General features: G+C 42.3%; 2 protein-coding genes across 2 annotated transcripts in view; one reads left to right on the top strand and one right to left on the bottom strand.

Moving 5' to 3' along the window:
- The window catches only part of LOC123770247 (uncharacterized), a 206,576-nt gene extending 182,349 nt beyond the window's left edge, over nucleotides 1–24,227 (bottom strand). Inside the window, 2 exon segments of the mRNA XM_069339627.1 lie at nucleotides 1,991–2,146; nucleotides 24,088–24,227. Of these exon segments, the coding sequence (XP_069195728.1) occupies nucleotides 1,991–2,146 (156 nt within the window). The 5' untranslated portion in view covers nucleotides 24,088–24,227.
- On the top strand, nucleotides 16,743–17,618 carry LOC138373423 (jerky protein homolog-like). The gene has a single exon (XM_069339625.1). It carries the CDS (start codon nucleotides 16,743–16,745, stop codon nucleotides 17,616–17,618), a length of 876 nt encoding a protein of 291 aa, XP_069195726.1.
- Nucleotides 24,228–24,622: the final 395 nt, after the last annotated feature.

The following is a 24,622-nucleotide window of genomic DNA, read 5'->3' as shown; positions in this document are numbered from 1 at the left end:
AAACAATATCACGAAGGCTCAGAAAGGCACAGTCGCACCCGAGACCAAAAGTCATGCAAAAATCCCGATAACAGGGGAACATGACCTCTCCATGATGAAGAAGTCCCGCCCCAGAGAAAAGAGGGTAGAAACGGAGAAAAATACCCACCGATAGGACGGAGCCGAATGGACCCGAAGGGACGAGGATCCGAACCCAGGGAGGGGCCGACGCCCAACAACTCGTGTGCAGAGGGGGGGGGGGGACGAAAAACCCCACCCCGAGACCACCCGAGTCTCAAGACCAGCGAATCCCCGCCCCGACCCTGAACCCACAGATGGAAAGGATCCGGATGCAGGGAGGAAAAGGAAGGGGGGGAGACTAAACCACAACAGGGAAAAGATAAGGGGGGGGGGCCAGGAAGGAACAAAACCGAAGCAACCAACACCCCCAAGCCCCGTCATAACCAAATACAGGGCAGCCTCAGGGCTTCCAGAGAGCAAACAACCTAGCGCGTTGCCACCACCTGAACTCAATGTGCAACACCCGTGCTGCCTGCACTCACACAGTCAGCATAAGACCGGATAACCGAGTCACAAACAACCAACAAAACTCGCAGGACTCTGGGTCGAAGGTGCCACCGACCCCACAGGCAGCAGACGGAGGCCAAAACAAAGCAAGTCACCCTGAAACACGGGGACAGAGCAACCCTCGAACTCGCACAAAGCGAGGGGGGGGGGACTCAGGGGTCCCATCCATCGGACCCACGCACCCCCATGGGGATTCCCAGGGTCCTGAAACGGAACTCACGCTCAGGGAAGCCCAGGCAGGGTACTGCTAACCGGTGCCCAAGTCTACCATACAACCTTTTAAAAACTTAACCCCCCGGACGTAAACACTCACGGGGACCTAGCAGGGGGCACCGCCAGAAAAAACCGTATTAGGTCAAATACCAAGGGGCAAGCAAGGCAGCCAACCCCCCCCCCCCCCCAAGGCACAAACCAAAAAGAAAAAAAAAACGCAAGAGGACAATGTACCCAAAGGAACAGAGCCGGCCGCTATGAAAGGTGTAAACAAGCTGCACAGCACCCTGCGCCCCGTACCAGTGCAAACTGCCTCTTGCCCTAAGATAAACAAGGGAGACAAAACACCCAAGCACCCGAAGGTCAGCCAAATAACCAGCAGTGAAACAGCCCAGCAGAGGTAGGACCCAAGGAACTTGTGGAAGGTAACCCCAAGCCTCAAGGGCAATACTTACAGGGCACCTAGGGAAGGGAACCCCTAGACGTATGCAGCCCGAGTACTATAGAATAACTCCTGGCTCTCACACCGCTGGAAGACAGCGACCACACTCTAAGCACAGTGCTGAAAATCACTGGAGCCAGAGCACACGACCTCTGCCTCTAGCATCAGCCTTAGAACTGAAGGGTGGATAGTTGGAACGAAGGTCTGGGGCTTCCCCTTCCCTCTTCCGGGAAGGGGGGAGCTGCGCAGACAGCAGCACGGCGACGTGTGACGTCATGCTCATTTGCTCGTTTCTTTTGGGGAGTTCTATCAAGTTGTTTGCCTTTGGTAGCAATTTTCACCAGAATAGGGGTTTGTTTTGGGACGCTTACCTTTCTGGGTGCCTGACCCGGTCGATGGCAGACATAGAATGCTTCCAACCACACGGGCTTTTCTATAGGCCATTGCTTCCCATGCCTCTCTGAGGGGCCAAGTTCTGGCTCGTGGTCCCCGGTAGGTCCGCAAAACTCCACACACGACAGATGCCAAAGTCTGACATTAGCATATCAGCCTGGATAAGCTCCAGGGAGCTGACGGGGCTCCCCACAGAAAGGGCCAGAGATGAAGATCAAATCTATTCCAGGAGAAGAAGAAATGAAAAATGACCTACAAATTGTCCCACAAACACAAAGAAGGAACCAAATGGGAAACAAGCCTCCTGTAAGGAAATATTTCACTAATTCATTTCTGCTGACATTAAAAAACAATAACAGCAAAAAACTACATTACTTGTTCTTGTGCTTGCAAAACAATGACTGTGGGATTCTTGTCAGCTATAGCAGTCCCTTCCTGCTGTATGATGGGAACATCAGAGAGTGGGACAACACTTGCCTCCCCATCATCACGGATAACCAGTGCCCAACTTGAGCTCCCAGGCTTTTCCATCTGAAATATGTAGTTTATTTTATATCATTTTAAAAAATCAAGAGTTGAATGTAATGAAATGCCTCTTTCTGGAAGGTCCATCCATGATTCCCCAAGCTTCACACCAAGAACCTTCTAAACCTTAGGTAACAACCCGCTTCCAAAACATCATGAGTGCCTACCATTAAGCTAGTGACCACCACAAAGTCATTCTTGAATACATAGTGGCTAGTGACCTCTGCATTGTCATGCTTGAATACATAGTGGAGCTAGTGACCACTGCATTGTCATGCTTGAATACATAGTGGCTAGTGACCTCTGCATTGTCATGCTTGAATACATAGTGGAGCTAGTGACCACTGCATTGTCATGCTTGAATACATAGTGGCTGGTGACCACTGCATTGTCATGCTTGAGTACATAGTGGAGCAAGTGACCACTGCATTGTCATGCTTGAGTACATAGTGGAGCAAGTGACCACTGCATTGTCATGCTTGAGTACATAGTGGAGCAAGTGACCACTGCATTGTCATGCTTGAATACATAGCAGCTAGTGACCACTGCATTGTCATGCTTGAATACATAGTTTTTTATTAGGGGGTTTTTCCTCCCCCTCACCATACGAGTTGTTAGGCGTCGGCCCCTCCCCGGGCTCGGTTCCTTGTCCTTTGAGTCGGTTGGTTCTGTCCTGTAGGTGGGTGCTCTTCTCCATTGCTCCCCCTTTTTTCTTGGAACGGGGTATTTCTGTTGTGTTCCCCTGTTATTGGGGTTCTATGTGACTTTTGATCTCGGGTGTGACTGTGCCTTTGTGTGCCTTTCGGACTTTTGTTTGCTTCTGTGTTCTCGAGGGTTCAGGTAGGTTTTCGCTACTTCCCGTATTATTGGAACGTCTGTCGGCTCCTAGTCCGGGTCGCCGGATTGGGCTACTTGTAGCCCGGTTGGGTTCTTGATGAGGCTCCTTGTCTTCGCTTCGTTGGCTGGTTTTGTTGTCGCTGCTTACTCTTTTGGCTCGTGTCCCATGTGATGGGTTGTTTTTTCTAATTAGCGGTTCCCTAGGGTTGCTTTCTGTTTGGCTACTTTTCTTGTGCAGTAGTCTTAGTTGGCGCCTTCCCGCAGAGTGGGTTGTGCGGTTCGGCCAGCGTGTCCTGCGCATGCGCCGTGGGAGTTTGTTTTGGTCTGGACGGTGTTATTACCTAAGTGTAGTTACAGGATGAGAGCTACACTCGTGGTGTCCCGTCTTCCCAGCACTCTTTGTCATATAACGCTTTGAAACTACTGATGGTCTTGGCCTCCACCACCTTCTCACCTAACTTGTTCCAACCGTCTACCACACTGTTTGTGAAAGTGAATTTTCTTATATTTCTTCTGCATCTGTATTTAGCTAGTTTAAATCTATGACCTCTTGTCCTTAAAGTTCCAGGTCTCAGGAAATCTTCCCTATCGATTTTATCAATTCCTGTTACTATTTTGTACGTAGTGATCATATCACCTCTTTTTCTTCTGTCTTCTAGTTTTGGCATATTTAATGCCTCTAACCTCTCCTCGTAGCTCTTGCCCTTCAAATCTGGGAGCCACTTAGTAGCATGTCTTTTGCATCTTTTCCAGTTTGTTGATGTGCTTCTGAAGATATGGGCACCACACAACTGCTGCATATTCTAGCTTTGGCCTAACAAAAATCGTGAACAATTTTTTTAGTATATCGCCATCCATGTATTTAAAAGCAATTCTGAAGTTAGAAAGCGTGGCATAGGCTCCTCGCACAATATTCTTTATGTGGACCCTCAGATGATAGTTTTCTATCTAGAACCGCCCCTAGATCTCTTTCTTTATCAGAATTCTTTAAAGATTTCTCACATAATTTATACATTGTGTGGGGTCTATGTTCTCCTATTCCACATTCCATAACATGGCATTTAATAACATTAAATTCCATTTGCCAAGTGGTGCTCCATATACTTATTTTGTCCAGGTCTTCTTGAAGGACATGACAATCATCTAAGTTTCTTATCCTTCCTATTATCTTAGCATCATCAGCAAACATGTTCATATAATTCTGTATACCAACTGGTAGATCATTTATGTAGACAATAAACATCACTGGTGCAAGAACTGAACCTTGTGGTACTCCACTTGTGACATTTCTCCAGTCCGATACATTGCCTTTGATCACTGCCCTCATTTTTCTATCAGTCAGAAAATTTTTCATCCATGTTAGAAGCTTACCTGTCACCCCTCCAATATTTTCCAGTTTCCAGAACAACCTCTTATGTGGAACTCTGTCAAAAGCCTTTTTTAGGTCCAGATAGATGTAGTCAACCCAACCATCTCTTTCCTGTAATATCTCTCTGTAATATTTCCTGTAATATCTCTTTATGTGGACCCTCAGATGATAGTTTTCTATCTAGAACCGCCCCTAGATCTCTTTCTTTATCAGAATTCTTTAAAGATTTCTCACATAATTTATACATTGTGTGGGGTCTATGTTCTCCTATTCCACATTCCATAACATGGCATTTAATAACATTAAATTCCATTTGCCAAGTGGTGCTCCATATACTTATTTTGTCCAGGTCTTCTTGAAGGACATGACAATCATCTAAGTTTCTTATCCTTCCTATTATCTTAGCATCATCAGCAAACATGTTCATATAATTCTGTATACCAACTGGTAGATCATTTATGTAGACAATAAACATCACTGGTGCAAGAACTGAACCTTGTGGTACTCCACTTGTGACATTTCTCCAGTCCGATACATTGCCTTTGATCACTGCCCTCATTTTTCTATCAGTCAGAAAATTTTTCATCCATGTTAGAAGCTTACCTGTCACCCCTCCAATATTTTCCAGTTTCCAGAACAACCTCTTATGTGGAACTCTGTCAAAAGCCTTTTTTAGGTCCAGATAGATGTAGTCAACCCAACCATCTCTTTCCTGTAATATCTCTCTGTAATATTTCCTGTAATATCTCTTTATGTGGACCCTCAGATGATAGTTTTCTATCTAGAACCGCCCCTAGATCTCTTTCTTTATCAGAATTCTTTAAAGATTTCTCACATAATTTATACATTGTGTGGGGTCTATGTTCTCCTATTCCACATTCCATAACATGGCATTTAATAACATTAAATTCCATTTGCCAAGTGGTGCTCCATATACTTATTTTGTCCAGGTCTTCTTGAAGGACATGACAATCATCTAAGTTTCTTATCCTTCCTATTATCTTAGCATCATCAGCAAACATGTTCATATAATTCTGTATACCAACTGGTAGATCATTTATGTAGACAATAAACATCACTGGTGCAAGAACTGAACCTTGTGGTACTCCACTTGTGACATTTCTCCAGTCCGATACATTGCCTTTGATCACTGCCCTCATTTTTCTATCAGTCAGAAAATTTTTCATCCATGTTAGAAGCTTACCTGTCACCCCTCCAATATTTTCCAGTTTCCAGAACAACCTCTTATGTGGAACTCTGTCAAAAGCCTTTTTTAGGTCCAGATAGATGTAGTCAACCCAACCATCTCTTTCCTGTAATATCTCTCTGTAATATTTCCTGTAATATCTCTTTATGTGGACCCTCAGATGATAGTTTTCTATCTAGAACCGCCCCTAGATCTCTTTCTTTATCAGAATTCTTTAAAGATTTCTCACATAATTTATACATTGTGTGGGGTCTATGTTCTCCTATTCCACATTCCATAACATGGCATTTAATAACATTAAATTCCATTTGCCAAGTGGTGCTCCATATACTTATTTTGTCCAGGTCTTCTTGAAGGACATGACAATCATCTAAGTTTCTTATCCTTCCTATTATCTTAGCATCATCAGCAAACATGTTCATATAATTCTGTATACCAACTGGTAGATCATTTATGTAGACAATAAACATCACTGGTGCAAGAACTGAACCTTGTGGTACTCCACTTGTGACATTTCTCCAGTCCGATACATTGCCTTTGATCACTGCCCTCATTTTTCTATCAGTCAGAAAATTTTTCATCCATGTTAGAAGCTTACCTGTCACCCCTCCAATATTTTCCAGTTTCCAGAACAACCTCTTATGTGGAACTCTGTCAAAAGCCTTTTTTAGGTCCAGATAGATGTAGTCAACCCAACCATCTCTTTCCTGTAATATCTCTGTTGCTCGATCATAGAAACTGAGTAAATTCGATACACAGGATCTTCCAGATCGAAAACCATACTGTCTGTCTGATATTATATCATTTCTCTCCAGGTGTTCTACCCATTTAGTTTTAATTATTGTGTTCCAGTACTGGTGTTTTGTGCCCTTTTTTCTCGGGTGCTTCGCCTCTCGCTCTTCTCCCTTCTCTGGTATGTGCCCGTCGCTCCAGGGGTGTCCTGGATTACAGCTGTGGGGAGGACGCCAAGGTTTTCCCTGTCATGGGTGTGGGCCTACTCCTTCGCCTCTACCCTGCTTTCCTGCATGTCCAGCTCTGACTTCTTCCCCTGGCAGTGCTCCTAGGATCTTCTTGGCACTGTTGGGTCGTGTCACGTTCATGCCTCCGTTCAGCAGGCGAGTTTCTGTGGTCTGGCGTCTTTCGGCTGGGCACTGGATGCGGAGATATTTATATGCCTGTCTTTATTTAGGTATATTTATGTACAAATATGAGACCGGCAGCACACCGGTGACTGTCCCTTTTCAACCCTTCCAGTCCGTCTCATATGCATGTCCAGCCCATGCTAGAGGCATTCAGGGGACCCACCTCTTCCGTGTTATGAGGTGTGTGGGTTGTGATGCTGGTTATGTACTCACCTGGTTGGGCTCGCCTGGTTGTGCTTGCAGGGTTTGAGCTCTGGCTCTTTGGTCATATGGAAGAACATGTAGAATAGTACCAGTGGAGAGCAGAGGTGCCATAGGCACAATCGGAAAACACTGTATGAACATCAGAGGTCTGCGGTTGTTCAATGTCCTACCTGCAAGCATAAGAAATATTGCCGGTACATCCATGGACATCTTCAAGAGAAAACCAGACTGTTTTCTAAAAGAGGTTCCGGACCAACCTGGCTGTGGTGGGTATGTGGGCCTGCGGGCCGCTCCAAGCAACAGCCTGGTGGACCAAACTCTCACAAGTCAAGCCTAACCTCGGGCCGGGCTTGGAGTAGAAGAACTCCCAGAACCCCATCAAGCAGGTATCGAGCAGATATCTCCGCCGTTGGTCACCTGGTGTGCAGGTTCCTGGGACTGCTGGGCTCTGTCATGTCTCCGTTGGCCCTGTCTGGGGTCGGCCTGGAGTCTGCCTGCACCGTTCTCTGCTTTCGCAGAGACAAGTTGCTACATACATGTTGCATGTTGCTGCTGCACGTGTGCATTGGTACCGGGTTCCGCGGTGGCATGTCCTTGTCCCTGTGTCAACATGTTGTAGTGTGACACTTTGTTGCTGTTTTGTGCCTGGGGTTGCATGTTGAGGTTTGCTTGTGTTGTTTTTTGTGGTCTTGGGTCCCTGGCTTGGCCCTTCCATGTGCGTGGGTTTCTGTCCTTGCCTGGTTGTCCTCCCCTGGTTATGTTTCCTGGGGTTTGAGTTTTTGCTCTTTTGTCCTGCCGCTTCCCTGTCGCTTCCCTGGCATCTCCTTTACTCGGTTTTGCCTGCACTTGGTGCTGTATGGGGGGGTCGGTTTCTGCCGCTTCCCTTCCTTGTACGTTCCCTTTGTTTCCTCCTCTGCCGCAGGAGTTTCCTTCGTGCGTTCCTTGGCTTCTTGGGTGTTCCTTCTGCCTGTGTCACATGGTGCGCTTATGTGTCTTCGTCTGTTTTCGTTGCTCGTACCCCTTGGGTCGGGTACTGGTCTGGTGGCAACTATTACACCTTCTTCGGTTTTCCTGGCTTGCCCTGCCTGTTGGCTTTTCAGGGTCCCATAATGTCTCGCGTCGAACCCGTCGTTTCCGATCTCCTGGCGGGCTTGCTCGCATTGGGGAGCTTTCTGTTTGCCTTACGTTCCATCTCCTTATTTTCTGGCTTGGGCTTCTTTGGTGGTCACGCCCGAGATCTTCCCACGGCTCTGCCTCTTCTTGGGCTCGGATGAGCCTTGTCGGGGCTGATTACGTTCTGCTTCACATGTCTCGCCTCCGGTTGGTGGTCTCATGGCTTCGTTGTTGGTGTCCCACCTGCGTGATTTTTTTTGGGGGCAGTATGGAGTATTTTGGCATTCCTTCCTTTTCCTCCTGTCCCTTCTTAGGTGTCTGCGGTTGTTAGCGTCGGCTTGGTTTTTCTGGTGGGGGTTGGGGGCTGTCGTCTTGCCACATACTGTCGCCTTGTTTCGCGCAGCGTTGACGGGGCTGCTTCGGCTTGCTTTCAGTCTTGGTGTTGCTTCTGCACCGTTAGTAAGCTCTCTCGTGCGTTGTTTCACCTCCGGCCTGTTCATGCGCCACTTGAACTGTCCTGGTCTCTGGTCAGCATGCTCTGTCTTCTCTTCGGTTGGTGATGCCCCTTCGGTTTAGGTTTGTTTCTCGACGGCTCTTTAATAAGAGTGATAAGTCGCCAATATACGTCATTCTTAAAAAAGATGAATATCTGGCGAAAATGAACCTCATTCTCTCTGACCAAACTAAATTCCAAAGGGTAACGAAGGACACTACAGCCAAATTGAAAGCAAAGGTCAACAAATTGATCGAAACTGTGAACGCCAAGAAATCCGGACTCCACCTGCCAAAGATTATTGGGGAATATAAACCTGGATACGCGTATGGAAATGTCAAGACACATAAGCCTGGAAACCCACTTCGGCCAATCATCAGCCAGATACCCACACCCACGTACAGACTGGCGAAGCGACTCAATGGCTTGCCGACTCCTTATGTCCCTTGCGCCTTCTGCCTTAAGTCTCCAAAGGAATTTGTTGACTTACTGCGGGGAACACGGGCCACAGGGATAAGAGCCTCGTTGGACGTAGAATCACTGTTTACCAACGTACCTGTGGATGAAACAATCGGGATGATAGCGGACAGAGTGTATCGTGATCCAGCCTGTACTCTTGACATACCAGAAAGCATTCTAAGGAAACTACTCCAAGCTTGTACTAAAGAGGCACCCTTCTTGAGCCCGGATGGGCACATGTATAAGCAAGTAGATGGGGTCGCCATGGGTTCTCCCCTAGGTGTCCTGTTTGCGAACTTCTACATGGGTACCATCGAGCAAAAGGTCTTAGTCGACATGAACTTGAAACCGGCCATATACTGCAGGTATGTTGACGACATTTTTACACAGGTACCTGATGTCAGACATCTGCAGGAGCTGAAGGAGGCATTTGAGCAGAATTCTGTGTTGCGTTTCACTTACGAGATGGAGAAGGATGCGAAGCAGCCCTTTCTAGATGTAACAGTCATGGAAAGGAGCGGAGGTTTCCACACTGCAGTCTACACTAAGGAAACAAACATAGGAATGTGCCTAAATGCCAACAGTGACTGCCCAGACAGGTACAAGAGGAGTGTTGTTAACGCTTATGTCGACCGTGCTCTCAGCCACAGCTCAGGATGGAAGCAAGTCGATGAAGAACTCTGTAGGGTAAGGCAGGTCCTAGTCAACAACGGCTTCTCCAATGGTTTCGTTGAAGACATCATAAGAAGGAAGGTGAAACGCCATGCAACCTCTGAAGAGGCAACTAACACAACACCTATACCCCCTATTGGACTATTTTACAGGAACTTCTTTTCCACAGCTAATAAAACGGAGGAAAGGTTCCTGAAAGATATTGTTAATAGAAACGTTATCCCTACAGACAAAAATCAGAAGATACAACTGACGATTTACTATAAAACCCCAAAAACGGCCAGCCTACTCATGAGAAACTCTCCAGACACAAAGCAGAGCGCTTTAAAAGAGACCAACGTCGTCTATGCCTTCAAATGCCCACTTGGGGACTGTAAGCCTCAAAAAACTCAGTATATAGGCAAGACGACAACATCTCTTTCCAGGCGATTAACGATGCATAAGCAACAGGGCTCCATTAACCCTTAACATGCTCGGGGTCTAATATCCTGCCATCCCCACAGGCGCATGTCATTTTGAAAAAAAAAAATTATTTTTTCTTTCTAACCTGTTAATTTGTGTTCACTGATCACGGGAAAAATAATAAAAAAATCGTAAGTGGCATATATTGCCCGCTATAGGGCGGGGAAGTCTGGCAAATTATAGGCGCTGACTCAGCGTGCGTCCCAGGCGGTCTGTTGCTCGCAAGCTGTCAGACCAGAGTTGCCACAAAGAGATAATTACCGAATTATTTCAATGTCTCTGATTGATTTTTCATACTTTTTTTGCTGTAATATTATTCAATAGTGTGTAGTTTGATATATTTATATAATAAAATGAGTGAATCGTTGGTGTACTCAAAAATATGGTATGCATATTGTTGATTCAATTATGTTCATCAATCAGTGAACAAATACTTTGTCAGTTATTACACTATAAGCACAGGTTATATATAAGTATTTGCATGTTTTGTTCACTATAACGAACCACTAAGTAGCTATTATGAGTCAAAAAGTAATGAGGAGTGACCGCCGTGTACCAGCCAGCCACTCCCGCCCTCCCTCCAGTCATCTGACTCACCCTCATTCTCCTCCCACAATAATGTTTTTGCTATAATTCACTATATACAGACGTTATATATAAGTATCTACATGTTTTGTTCACCATAACTGTGCATCTAAGCTTGTATGGTGAGTAAAGGCAAAGAGATGTGGCTACTCACACAGTCAGCCGATCGGTGGCCGCCCTCAAGGTCAGACGCACTAATATTTCTCCTCCAACAATACTGTGTGGTGTTATTACGCTATATATCTTATATACAGACGTTATATACAAGTATCTACATGTTTTGTTCACCATAACTGTGCATCTAAGCTTGTATGGTGAGTAATGGCAAAGAGATGTGGCTACTCACACAGTCAGCTGATCGGCGGCCGCCCTCAAGGCCAGACGCACTAATATTTCTCCTCCAACAACACTGTGTGGTGTTATTACGCTATATACACACATTATATATAAATATCTACCTGTTTTATTCATCATACTTGTACAAATAAACTGGTATGGTGCCCAAAGACCATTGTGGTAACCAGTAAACAACACCGTCGTCTGCACGGTGGTGTCGTGCAGACGACGCCACCGCTCTCACCAAAATGGCGGCTCCAAACCTTCTCTTGCTGTTTATACCCTCTATACGCACGTTATATATAAGTATCTACATTTGTGTTCACCATAGCGAACCACTAAGCTGGTATGGTGAGTGCAGTCAATAAAAGGTGGCCACACACAGTCAAAAGACATCGCCACCACCCTCCCTCCCACAGCATTACACCTCCTTCCATGGCGCACAGCGCTAAATATCACCACAATCCTGCTAATATCAGAACCCTGGTCAGTTTTATCACAGTCAGGGGTCTTCTGTAATAATATCATCGCTACATAATAGCATGAACAAGTATAATTTGGCATTTTTAGGCGATGCTGTGGTCACAAGCTGAACAGCAGTGCTGTTAGCTCATGCTGCGTGCGTCAGGCTTGGTTGCTCACTCAATACTGAGGCCAATAACACCCGGGAGTTTGGCCCACGATTTTTTTAAAAAATGGCGTCTGTTTACAAGAGCCCTGATGAAGGTGTGGTGAACCCCGTGTATCCGCGGGCTGTTTAAATCTTGCGTAGTACTCCAACACATCATATGACGTGATGCGCAGTTTACTGGTACAACGTCCAGCACGTCATATGACGTGATGCGCACTTTAAGGGTTAAGGAACATATAATCTCTTCGCACAACCAGACCATCACCAGAGAAATCTTAGCAAACAACACAGAAATCATCGATAGATACAGCGATAGCAGGCGGCTTGACATCTGCGAGGCAGTACACATCAAGAAGTCAACACCAGCAATCAACAGCCAATTAATGTACAACTATATTCTACCCACTTCAAGACTCCGCTCCAATATAGAAGCATCAAGAAATATGGGCCAATAGGCCCTCTGCAGTTACTTCCATTCTTACCTTCAATACCCATTGTTTCGTGTTCTATCCTGTGTTGAAAGTTTTGTTCACCTCATCCAAAACTGTTGTAACATATCACCTCACCCAAAATGCGGGTATAAAATGAAAAATGAAAGCTGTTTAAATCATTGCATAGTAAGAACTCTGTTTAGTATTTGCAGGTTATAGTTGTGTGTGTGTAAACTAAAAGTCTTTGAAAATGTAATAAGTTATTACGAAACGCGTTCAAGTGTCGCGTCAGACTAGAAATAAAAATGAATTTTGGAGAATTGATTTTTCAATTACCATCAACAGTGAAAAGAAAAATAAGAAATATCGAGAAAATTCGTGTTAGAATTATTAATCTTACTTTTCGGTCATATTTAATAATATATGTCTACAGGAAAGACTGCTATCAAAATATACAAGCCTGAATGGTCCCCAGGACTATATGCTATTAACACTTTCGCGCGCCCTGGGATGGTAAAAAAAAAAGCGATATGTGCGCGCGGCGTTTTTGCCGCGTAAGCGTAAAAACAGAAATGTGAATACTCTTTTTACTCTCCTGACCTTAGTTCTCGAGCTACGTATTTCATTTTGGTACCAACGTGTTCGCAATAAAATTCTCTAGAAGAACATCAGTAAAAAAAGTCACGAAACGTATAGGGATACCAGCACCAAATAAATAACTACGAAGATGACTCGCCGTGAGCGCCCAACAACAACAAAATGTTTTTACTCTTGGGATTGTTATCACCTCCACACTTGTCCTACAGCGTTAATTTTGGTATCAATGGACTCGCAATGAAATTCCCAACACAGTGATATGAATATAAACGTAGAATAATGATTGCGGCCCACCCGCAAGAGTGTGGGAAGTGGCAGAACTGTTACCCGGTATCGGTGACGGGACGACACATGTGCGATACGGCGCTTTGAAAGTTTATACTTATTTCACTCTCCTGACATTATTATTCTATGTACATCATTCATTTTTGTGTCAATGTGTTCGCAATAGAATGTTCTATGAGCCCGTAGGTTAAAAAAGATCAACAAAGCGTAAGATAGAATAGCGCCAAATATAAAACAACGCTGGAACATATCAGTGAGCGTCAAACACACACGAAATGTTTTTACTTTTGTTATGTTTGTCAAGTTTATACTTGTTGCACACAGTTATTTTTGGTTGTACATTGATCGGAATAAAATTCCCTAAACAGACATATGCATATAATACATGATATGGGGGAAGCATTACCAGTATAAATGGCTAAAGTCACCCACCTGCAACCCGTTTGGGACACTCACGCAGACACACACTACACCCAAAAAAAAAATCTATGAAGGTTCGAGTCTACTTATGGCAGTTTATGTGATACAGTGTTCATTCTGGTATCAAAATACTCTGTTTCAGTTTGTAGTTCATGCGATTTTCAGAATCAACTGAATCGCTGGAGGTTCAACATTTGAGTCGGAGTCATCTGACAAAACCGTCTCGTCAAATGGCAGTGTGCCAGACATCTCGGGTTCTGATTCGGTTGCTGCTTCAGCTTGAGGTGTTGAAGTGAACAAGGGCCGCCTCACACCAGATGGTCCAGGAGTTTGCATGGCGTCAGCATAGGCAGGACCTGTGTCATCATTTATGTCTGGAGCGTGCCGCAAGTGTTGAGATACTGTTGCTGTTTGAGGCCAATCTTCCGGGTCCCAGCACAATAGGGCCCAATTTGCCACCTCGTGGAACTGTAGCAATGTTAGCTTTTTTTGATCAGTTGTGTTGTATTTGTACAAAACAAAGGCATTATGCAAAGCCATTTGCAGGAAATAAAACGTTATCTTTTAGGTCCACTTGAGAGTTTTCCGGGTAAAATGGTAATACCATTTGATCGAAGTGGTCCACACCTTTCATGAACTTATTGTACCATGCAGCCTAGTGGTGAGAAAGAGAGCCTCATGGCGCGCAGTTTGAAACAAACCCAAAGTAAATCGGATTAAAATTGAATTTTATACAAATATTTTAAAAGAGGACATAAATTTATGTCCACCATGCGGAAGCGGTGAGGCGAAACAGGACTCCGGGCGGAGTCCTCATCAGCAGAAAGTGTTAATAGTAAATGACATTGCAGACAAAGCTGCAAAACTTGCAACTAAGCGAAGAAATGTAGACATTTACATACCACAGAGCCTATCACAGATTAAGAAAATAATTAGAAATAGAGCAATACAGAAGATGTACAGTGACCACAACACAGCAGTTGCAACATCAGAATCTGCGGGTTGGTACACGAATTCAACTAACTACAAACTACTTGTTTTGATGAAAGGGAGCAACAGAACTACACTTACATCGCAAGAAGCTTGGATACCCATGTGCATGGGAAATAAGCTTACAGGTTCCAGAAGATGAGAGGAAATGTCAGCACTGTGGAGAAATGCCCGACAGACCACTGGAACATTATCCAATACAGTGCAGAGCTACAAACCCAGTAAGATTTCAACTTCGATTCAACAGAGCAGAAGAATATGTAAAACACATGGGGCATAATCTTACTGGACTGAACATACAAGTCATAAATAATCACACTCTGCCTAAGTAAAATAGAAACAAGTAACACTTAGTGGGCCAGCCAAAGACTTAGGGCCCACTCAGGAATATCCCTGAAGAAAAAAAAATCCCAGCTTTGGTTTCAAGTGATTGAATTATTGATATAATTAATGTCTGTCGCGCTGACTGGTAAAAGGAGTAGAGTTAGGAAAGCTGCCGGTGAAATATGTAGTAACATGTACTCGCCTAGTAGAGTACATGTGGAGTAGAGTACACGTGTCTGGGTCTTTGGGATTTTTCTGGCAAGATTAGCACCAATTCATGAAATAAAGCTATTAATTTCAGAAGCTGTTTCTAAGTTTGTTGCAAGTATGTAATATCCTTGTTGAGTTTTATCTGCTTGTCGTTTAGATCCTAGGATGTTAGAGATGGCTTTCCATGTACGTACTTTTCATATTTCTTTTTGCTTCTTTAAATCTATTCTCATAATAGGAAAGTTTTGCTCTTATTATATTGGTAGGCATCGATGAGTATCTCTTAACTACTTCTTTTGTAACTAGGCCAATCCTATGGATTTTTTTTCATATTCATGTTTCTTGTTAATTGCTTTAAGTATGCCACTTATGAGCCAGGGGTTTAATCTTTTGGCAGTTACTTGCTTCATGAGGAGAGGACAGTGTGTGTTGTAGAGGCTTAGAGTTTTGGGGAGAAAGATGTCAACTAATGAATTTATATCCGGTGTATTATTGAATTCAGATTCCCAGTTTATATTATGAAGTGCTTTTATGAGGTTCCTTACTGCTGTTTTGCTGTGTAGTCTAAAAGTAAGTTTCTTTTTATCTGAGGGTGTTTGTCCATGTTTGCTGAGAGGAAGATAGGATAGTAATTGGCTGATCTGTCAGTGATTATACCAGAGGCAAGGGCAGCTGTTATGTTAGGGTTGTAGCAAATGTTTGAGTAATTCGTCTGGGTTTGGTGATTATGGGGCTTAGCATACAGGAGTTCATGTTGTTTAGGAAGTATTCGAATTGAGAGACTATTTTGTTGACAAAGGTCAATGTTGAAGTCACTTCCTAGGATGATGTGATTTTTGTTGAGTTTGTTGTTTATGATTAGATTCTTTATATTATCTGAGAATACAGTTGTGTTAGTACAGTACTGTATTGGGAAATCTATAAATACAGAGCACCACTTGGTTCCCGAACTTTCGTTATCCGAAACTTCCAGTTTCCCGATTGGGGTTGGGAAGTCACGCTACACGAACTAAGTTCGGGTAGGAAATAGTCCGCCAAGCTTCACGCCAGCCAGGGTTGGGGATACCCTACACGAATCAAGTTCGGGTGAGGAAGCAGTCAGCCAAGCGTCGCGCCGGCCCGTGGTGGTGGGTGGGATATGGTTTAGTTTGCCCACTAACCGTGTTGGGCACCGCCTGCTACCCTGTGACATCACAGACTCACGGCCTATTGTTCCCATTGTTTGAATTTGTCACGAGACTGGAGTGTTCATTCCGTGACTTTGTTTTACATATCAGCACAATCAAGGAACATCCGTGCACCATGTTGACTCCAAATGCGCGCATTGTGTCAGTGAAAGCATCTACAAGCGAGTTACATAAAAAAAAAGAGGTCAGTGATGACATTTGAGAAGAAAGTTGAAATAATTAAGAAGGTGGAGAGTGATGTCCCGAGAAGTGTCATGTGCGCTGAATATGACAATAGTAAAAGTACTGTTTTTGATCTTCTTAAGGCTAAACCTATCATTTTTTACTATTTCTCTAGAAGTGAAAGTGATAAAGCAATACGAAATAGAAAGGTAGTAAGTAAAGCAAAGGTAGTGTGTTGATAACGCAGTGTGGGAGTGGTACAAACAGAGACGTGAGGTGACGAGGAAGCCAGTGGCAGGCTGGCTGCTCGTGGAAAAGGCGCGTGAATTTCACCAAGTAATGAAAATTACTCAAAAGTGTGTATACAGTGATGGATGGCTCAGAAGTTTTAAAACCTGTCATGGCATTAGGTTTATTAAAGTGCATGGTGAAAGACAATCTGCTGATATTGTTGGTGCTGATGAGTATGTAAGTAAATTTGCGGAGATGGTACAAGAACAAAATTTATCTCCAGAGCAAATTTATAATGCTGATGAGACAGGTTTGTACTGGCGTATGCTTCCCACAGAAACGATGGCTCATAGTGGTGAAGACGATCCTTCAGGTGATTATAAACAGAACAAACAGAGAATTTCTTTGTTGTGTTGTGCAAATGCAGCTGGCACGCACAAATTAAAATTACTTGTGATTGGAATTAGTAAAAACCCCAGGGCTTTAAAGTCAGCCAGGTGCCTCCCTGTGATTTATAAGGACCAGCCAAGTGCGTGGATGTCTCGAGTAATATTTGTCGAGTGGTTTAATAAGAACTTTGTACCCGAGGTGAAGGAGCACCTGAAAAGTGTTGGTCTCCCGCAAAACAGCAAAGTTGTGCTGCTGCTAGATAACAGTTCAACGCATCCACGAGGTGATGAGCTAGTAAATGGCAATATTATTGGAATGTTCTTGCCACCCAATACAACTTCAGTGATACAACCCATGGATCAAGGAATAATTAAGAACCTTAAACACCACTACAAGAGGATGTTTGCTAGACGTCTTAATAATCAGCTTAGAACAATTAAGGACTTTTATAAAGTCTTCACAATAAAGTCAGCTATCTGGACTATTGCTAGTGCATGGGATGAGGTAAAGCAGACAACACTAAGAAATGGCTGGAAAAATTTTTGGCCCACGTCAAGTCTGTTTCCTGAGGAAGATGACGAGGCAGATTTTGAAGGATTTGCGGTGAAGAAAATTAGCGAGAGGAAAAAATTAAGAGAGGAACTCCTAGCCTATGTCAAGAGGATTAAGTCCCCTGAGCTGAGAGCAGAACTGGTGACTGAAACAATAGAAGATGACATAAATAGATGGGATAGATTTTGATGAAGAAGCCCCAAACAACCAAAACATGACTGATGATGAAATTATAGAATTAGTAAGTACAGCAAAAAAGCCAGAAGAGTGCAATGAAGAAGATGGAGAGGAAGAGGATGAAAAAACGTTAAAAGAAAAATGTAATATGGAAAAAGTTCAGCAAAATTTTGAAGACATTCTGGCATTTATGGTCACGAGTTACAGCAAGTTTGAAACTAAGGACATGATGACTCTGTACAATTTGTATATGAAGTTTTTAAAAACAAGAGCCAAGGGAATGAAACAAATGTCAATTAAAGAGTCTTTTGCAATGGCTTCCAAGAAAGCTCACATTGCATCACCTGCACGTGACTCATTGCATGTTGACCCAGTCAACCCAACAACTTCAGTCAACCCAACACCATCAACATCCACCACCACCTCTTCCTTGTAAATAACTATGCTTCATCAACATCGATCATCAACATAAGCGGATCAGGACTTCAATTATTGGTGAGTACAAACAAAATACGGTCACATTTACGCTATGAACCTGTCGATTTTTCCCCTAGAGTTTTTTCATAAATTTTTCTATTTTTTTTTTCCTCCATTTCTCGTATACGAACTTACATGTTAACCGACAGGTCTCATCCCCAAGGGGTTCGGAAACCAAGTGGTGCTCTGTAGCCTCAATAGATACTGACAATTTATGGGATTTGACCGAGAACTGAGCAAAGGTATATATTCACAGTAGTCGTCTCTATTGCCAATAACACTTGCGTAAATGAATTTATCATGATAATAGATAGCTGTACCACCACCTTTTTTATCAGGCCTGAAGTTGTGAATAGCTTTATATCCGGCTAAGTTGTATAGTTGGGTACGTCTTTACTTAGCCATATTTCTGTTAAAATAATGAAAGACAGTTTAGTAGCTAGTGCTTCAAGTAGCACATAAATGTCATCAAAATACTTACCAAGTGATCTGACATTTTGGTTGAATACTGATAAGTTTGTGTTATTTTTTTTTTTTTTTCCCCAAAGATTGCTGTGTAGTAACTGCAGTAGTGATGATCAATTTGCTGGTTAATGTAGATATGTGATAGCAGATTTAGTTCAGGGTCAATGGTAGTTTGCATGCAGTAAGAATGGAGAAGACTTTAAGGATATTTTGATTAGAATATGGGAGGTGTGTGACAGTATTAAAATAAACAATTACAATAAAAATTCAAATTACAAAATAATCACAGTAAGATGAAAGTAGAATACAAAAATGAAGGCATATTCTTTGTAATAAACTTAACAAAATTATTTAAATTACACTAGAATAAAATAATAATAAAAAATAAAAATAATGTCAGTTGAATAATAAAACTTAGGAGCAAACACAAAATAATTCTAGATATAAAAATACTGTAACTACAATATAGCAAAATAGAATGCAAATACATATATATTAGGAACAAGTAAAAAAAGAACCAATGTAAGTTGACAAGATTATAGATGACAAGTAAAAAATAAGGAATCAATAAAGATTGACAAGAATAATATTCTATATTGAGATAGACAAGATTAATACTCTAAATTACTTAACTGTATTGCTATAGTTATTAATAAATAATCATAGCAAAGAATGCAAACACAATAGAACAAGTTAAAATTAAATAAGAATCAATATAACTAGACAGGAAGAATACAGGTGACAAGTAACATTAAGGATTAAATAAAGAATGACAAGATTAATATTCAATAAGATTATGGAATTAATAAAAAAAAAATGACAAAGTTAATCTTAACTACACACAGAAATCACAGTAGTATGATACTGTACATCAAATGAACAAATCCACAAGGGCCGTGATGAGGGTTCGAACCTACGTCCAGGATGATCCGAGATGTGTCTTAGTCGACTGCGCCACAACATGGTTAAAAGAATTGTAACCGGGAGTGCTACTGCCCTCACACAGATCCCACAGCCTCTCCAAGACACAAACCGGGGTTTTACACAATTCCCCCCCATGCATCCGGGTTCTATCAACCAAATGTACTACCTTTTCGCCCTTACTTCAATACACACAGAAATCACAATAGTGTGATGCATTAAATTAACAAATACACAAGGGCTGTGATGAGGGTTCGATCCTACGTCCAGGATGATCCCAGACTCGCCTTAGTCAACTGCGCCATGACATTTGGTTGACAGAGCCTGGGTGCATGTGGGAATTGTGTAAAAACCCCAGTTGTGTTCTCGGAGAGGCTGCGGGATTCGTGTGAGGGCAGTAGCACTCCCAGTTGCAATTCTTTTAACCATGTCATGGCGCAGTCAACTAAGGAGCGTCTGGGATCATCCTGGACGTAGATTCGAACCCTCATCACGGCCCTTGTGGATTTGTTCATTTGATGTATCACGCTATTGTGATTTGTGTGTGTACTGAAGTAAGGGTGAAGAGGCAGAACATTTGGTTAACAGAGCCCGGGGTGCATGGGGGAATTGTGTAAAACCCCGGTTTGTGTCTCGGAGAGGCTGTGGGATCTGTGTGAAGACAGTAGCACTCCCGGTTGCCATTTTTTTAACACTTTCCTTATCTCATGACACATAATGCCTTACCAATTTTTCTGCCAAGTCCTATCTCGTGACATCATTTGTGTCCAATAATAAAATATTTGTAAAAATTCACTTTTTATCCGATCAACTCTGGGATAGTTTCAAAATGAGTGCCTTTAAATTGCGCACAATTTGATATAAAAATAAAAGATGTAACATGAAACCTAATGTCAGACACTTGAAAGATTATAAATATGTTTTTTGGACAAAATTTTTAAATATTTGTTAAAATTCTATTTATTGTGTTATTATTATGGGACTAGTTTTAAAATGCTCACCTTTTTATTGTGAACAATTTGATACCAAAATGAAAATGTACGAAGATTTATGTCAGAACACTGGAAAGATATAAATAATTTTGTGATGATGAGCATCCAAATTTAAAATATTTGTTAAAATTCCAGTTATTGCTCTATTATTATTATTATAGGACTAGTTTTAAAATACGCGCTTTTATATTGCGAACAATTTGATACCAAAATTAAAGACGTAAGACGAAAATTGATGTTATCAAACTGAACGAGTATACACATTAGGCCGCGGTGTGCAAATTGGTGCTCGTTCATGGGTAATTTTAGGCTTTGCTGTGGGAAGTCACGCTGAGCTTTTGGACATTATATGCATATACACCTGCAGGGACTTTAATTGAGAACACAATGATACCAAAACGAACGACATAGTACGAGAATTAACACTTTCGCGCTATCTGGACGCGCCGGCGCGTCCCGTTTCGTCTAACGCTAACGCATAGTGGACATAAAGTTGAGTCCTCTTTTAAAATATTTGTATAAAATTCAATTTTTATCCGATTTACTTTGGGTTTGTTTCAAACTGCGCGCTATGAGGCTCTCTTTCTCACCACTAGGCTGCATGGTACAATAAGTTCATGAAAGGTGTGGATAACTTCGATCAAATGGTATTTTGTCCCAAACGGGTTGCAGGTGGGTGACTTTAGCCGTTTATACTGGTAATGCTTCCCCCATATCATGTATTATATGCATATGTCTGTTTAGGGAATTTTATTCCGATCAATATACAACCAAAAATAACTGTGTGCAACAAGTATAAACTTGACAAACATAACAAAAGTAAAAACATTTCGTGTGTGTTTGACGCTCACTGATATGTTCCAGCGTTGTTTTATATTTGGCGCTATTCTAACTTACGCTTTGTTGATATTTTTTACCTATGGGCACATAGAACATTCTATTGCGAACACATTGACACAAAAATGAATGACGTACATAGAAAATTAATGTCATGAGAGTGAAATAAGTATAAACTTTCAAAGCGCCGTGCGTCGTCCCGTCACCGATACCGGGTAACAATTTCACCACTTCCCACACTCTTGCGGGCGGGCCGCATCATTATTCTACGCTTATATTCATATCACCGTGTTGGGAATTTCATTGCGAGTCCATTGATACCAAAATTAACGCTGTAGAATAAGTGTGGAGGTGATTACAATCCCAAGAGTAAAAACATTTTGTTGCTGATGGGCGCTCACGGCGAGTCATCTTCGTAGTTATTTATTTGGTGCTGGTATCCCTATACGTTTCGTGACTTTTTTTACTGATGTTCTTCTAGAGAATTTTATTGCGAACACGTTGGTACCAAAATGAAATACGTAGCATGAGAACTAAGGTCAGAAGAGTAAAAAGAGTATACACATTTTTGTTTTTACGCTTAAGCGATAAAAACGCTGCGCGCACATTCGGTTGGCTGAGTGACCTTTGCGGAAAGCGCGAAAGTGTTAAGGTGAGAAAACTGAAACGAGTATACACATTTTACTGATTTTGTGCGCTTATGGGGTAACTTTTGCTGACTTTAGGCTTTGTTGTGAGGAGTCATGCTGGGCTTTTGGACATTATATGTATATACACCTGTAGGGAATTCTATTGCGAACACACTGATACCAAAACGAACGACATAGCACAAGCATTAAGGTGAAAAAACTGAAACGAGTATACACATTTTGGTGTTGCCGCATGCTCGCTGGCACCGCTGGGAGTATGATGTCAAAGTCTGCGGTGTGCCCGCACCATGCGCAAAAGTGTTAACCATGGTGTGGCACAGTCGATTAGGCCGCATCTGGGATCATCCTGGACATAGGTTCGAACCCTCCTCACAGCCCCTTGTGGATTTGTTCATTAATCCTAACTAATTAATACTGATTAATGTAATCTTAATGATAATTATGTATATTTAGCTTAATTATGATCCTATAATTAATGATCTTAATACTAATTAATGATTAATCTTAATTAAATTCAAAGATAATAGGTATTATAATAATACACATTACAAATAATTACATAATACACAATACAAACGAGTAGGCTTTTGCTAAGATACTGAGGTAGATACTGAAGCAAATAAGCACATGGAGACTACCAAGCAGCTAGGAACTTTTATAGCTGAGAGAGCATCATTTACCTAATTAAGTGAAAGACAGCATCTTGGACAAGGTTAGGTTAGGTAAGGCGTGGTCACTCATGAGATATTTCCAGTATTGACATTCGAAGACTGCTGGCTTTCAGATATGCCACAGTCATTAAAGAACGTCATTAGTTGTTGGTCACACTTTATTTCAAATCTTTTTCCTGTTCTTTTCTTTTCAATGATCGTTCCATTCTTAGCATAGCACTGCTTGATAAGACTTTGGTTTTGTTTGCAAATTTGATGCGGCCTGTAGAGGAGGGATACACGCTGCTGGTAAGGCACTCATTGACACAAAGGTTAGTTTTTTGACGTGCAGCTGATTGGATGAGGTCACACTTCACAGCGGAATTTGCGAGCTTAATGAGCATTAGCCTAGTGCTGCGAGGACTGTTTTTATCTATCCTGACAGCTGATTTGATATCAACTTTAACATTGATCTTTGAATTAATTAGGTCACAGCAGGGTACTTTACAGCAGTTCTCACCTTTAGTTCTTCTGGTACATTAGCAGAGCTAATTATTAGAGAGTCATGCAGTTGCTGTTACTCTATTTTGCTGTGAATTGCTTGATTGTTGTTCGACGAGGAAGCGACGAGGCGATCTATGGTTAGTTGTTGTCGAGAGACTGTGGCTTGGGGGACCTCAATTACTTCACATTGCTGGAGCACTAGGTTGTGTAGTTTCTTCAGCCATTGGTTATCCCATAGTGGTTTGAAATTTATACAGAGAAGCATGGACTGAGTGACTACTACCACACATTCCAAGTCTCATATCTCCCACACGTAACCAGTCTCCGTGGTGTGGTGGTAAGACACTCGCCTGGTGTTCCGCGAGCGCTTTGTCATGGGTTCGTATCCTGGCCGGGGAGGATTTACTGGGCGCAATTCCTTAACTGTAACCTCTGTTTAATTAACAGTAAAAATGTGTACTTGGTTGTAAAAACAATTCTTTGCAGCGGGGATCGTATTCCAAGGGACCTGCCTGAAACGCTACGCGTACTAGTGGCTGTACAAGAATGTAACAACTCTTGTATATATCTCAAAAAAAAAAAAAAAAAAAAAGCAGCATTTCAGGCTATTGAGCTCCAGCCATAACCTTGCTCTACAATAAATCACTGGAACTCCAAGCCTTCCCAAATAATCTTAAATTGGCTAAAGTCATCCCAGCCCATAAGAATAGTGCTCTTACTGAAATCAACAAATTTAGACCCATATCAATTCTGGAAATATTTAGCTTGGAATACTGGTTTTTATTCCAAGATGACAGTGATGATTGGCATAAACTACTATATTATATAATCTGTAGTTAAACAACAGTAGATAAAGTATTTTGCATTATTTGAAACAGCAAAAATATACCAAGTGCTGCTTCAATCATTTAGATGAGTGAACATGGCTATAGGTACAGGTATAACAATGTATTGTACTGTACTCAGTGTGGAGAACTGCACAAACCTCTTGAAAATTGAGAACTTAAAACGCATGTGTCCGTATAATCATGGGAGCCCCCTTGGTGTCATGCTGGAGGATAAACTTCTTCAAACTGCAACTGAGCCATTGACACTACAATGTTGTTGGTAAACTTAGTGTAAATAGTGTCAGGTGATGCCATCTATTGGATGTTGTTGTCACTAGCGGCGGGCGAGGACGCGTTCAGCTGCCTCACTCTGATCAAGCCCAGCGCGTCCCGTTGCCTTCACTGCTTACAAGAAAACTCGTGCCCTCATTCCATGTGGTATTCCACCAGCCAATTATCATATAGATGGGCGAGCACTTGAGAACTGCGAGTCTTACAGATACCTTGGTGTCCCCATTAACGACCCTGGGTACCTTTCTTCTCTCAAGAGGAAACTTTGGGAGAGATTAAAGCCCTTGCGGGTCCTTGTTGGTGTCAATCATGGACTTAACGTGAGACTTGCTAGAATGTTTTATGTATCATTTATACGCTCTGTGATTGACTACAATGCTCTACATCTCACACTGTATACTG

Source organism: Procambarus clarkii, chromosome 42 (assembly GCF_040958095.1).
Source record: "Procambarus clarkii isolate CNS0578487 chromosome 42, FALCON_Pclarkii_2.0, whole genome shotgun sequence".
NCBI classification, from domain to species: domain Eukaryota; kingdom Metazoa; phylum Arthropoda; class Malacostraca; order Decapoda; family Cambaridae; genus Procambarus; species Procambarus clarkii.
Note: the sequence above shows the minus strand (reverse complement) of the source record. Positions and strands in the feature narration are given on the sequence as shown.

Excerpts from the sequence above, each read along its gene's own strand:
- LOC138373423 (XM_069339625.1), top strand. The coding sequence starts at position 16,743 with ATGGTACAAGAACAAAATTTATCTCCAGAGCAAATTTATAATGCTGAT.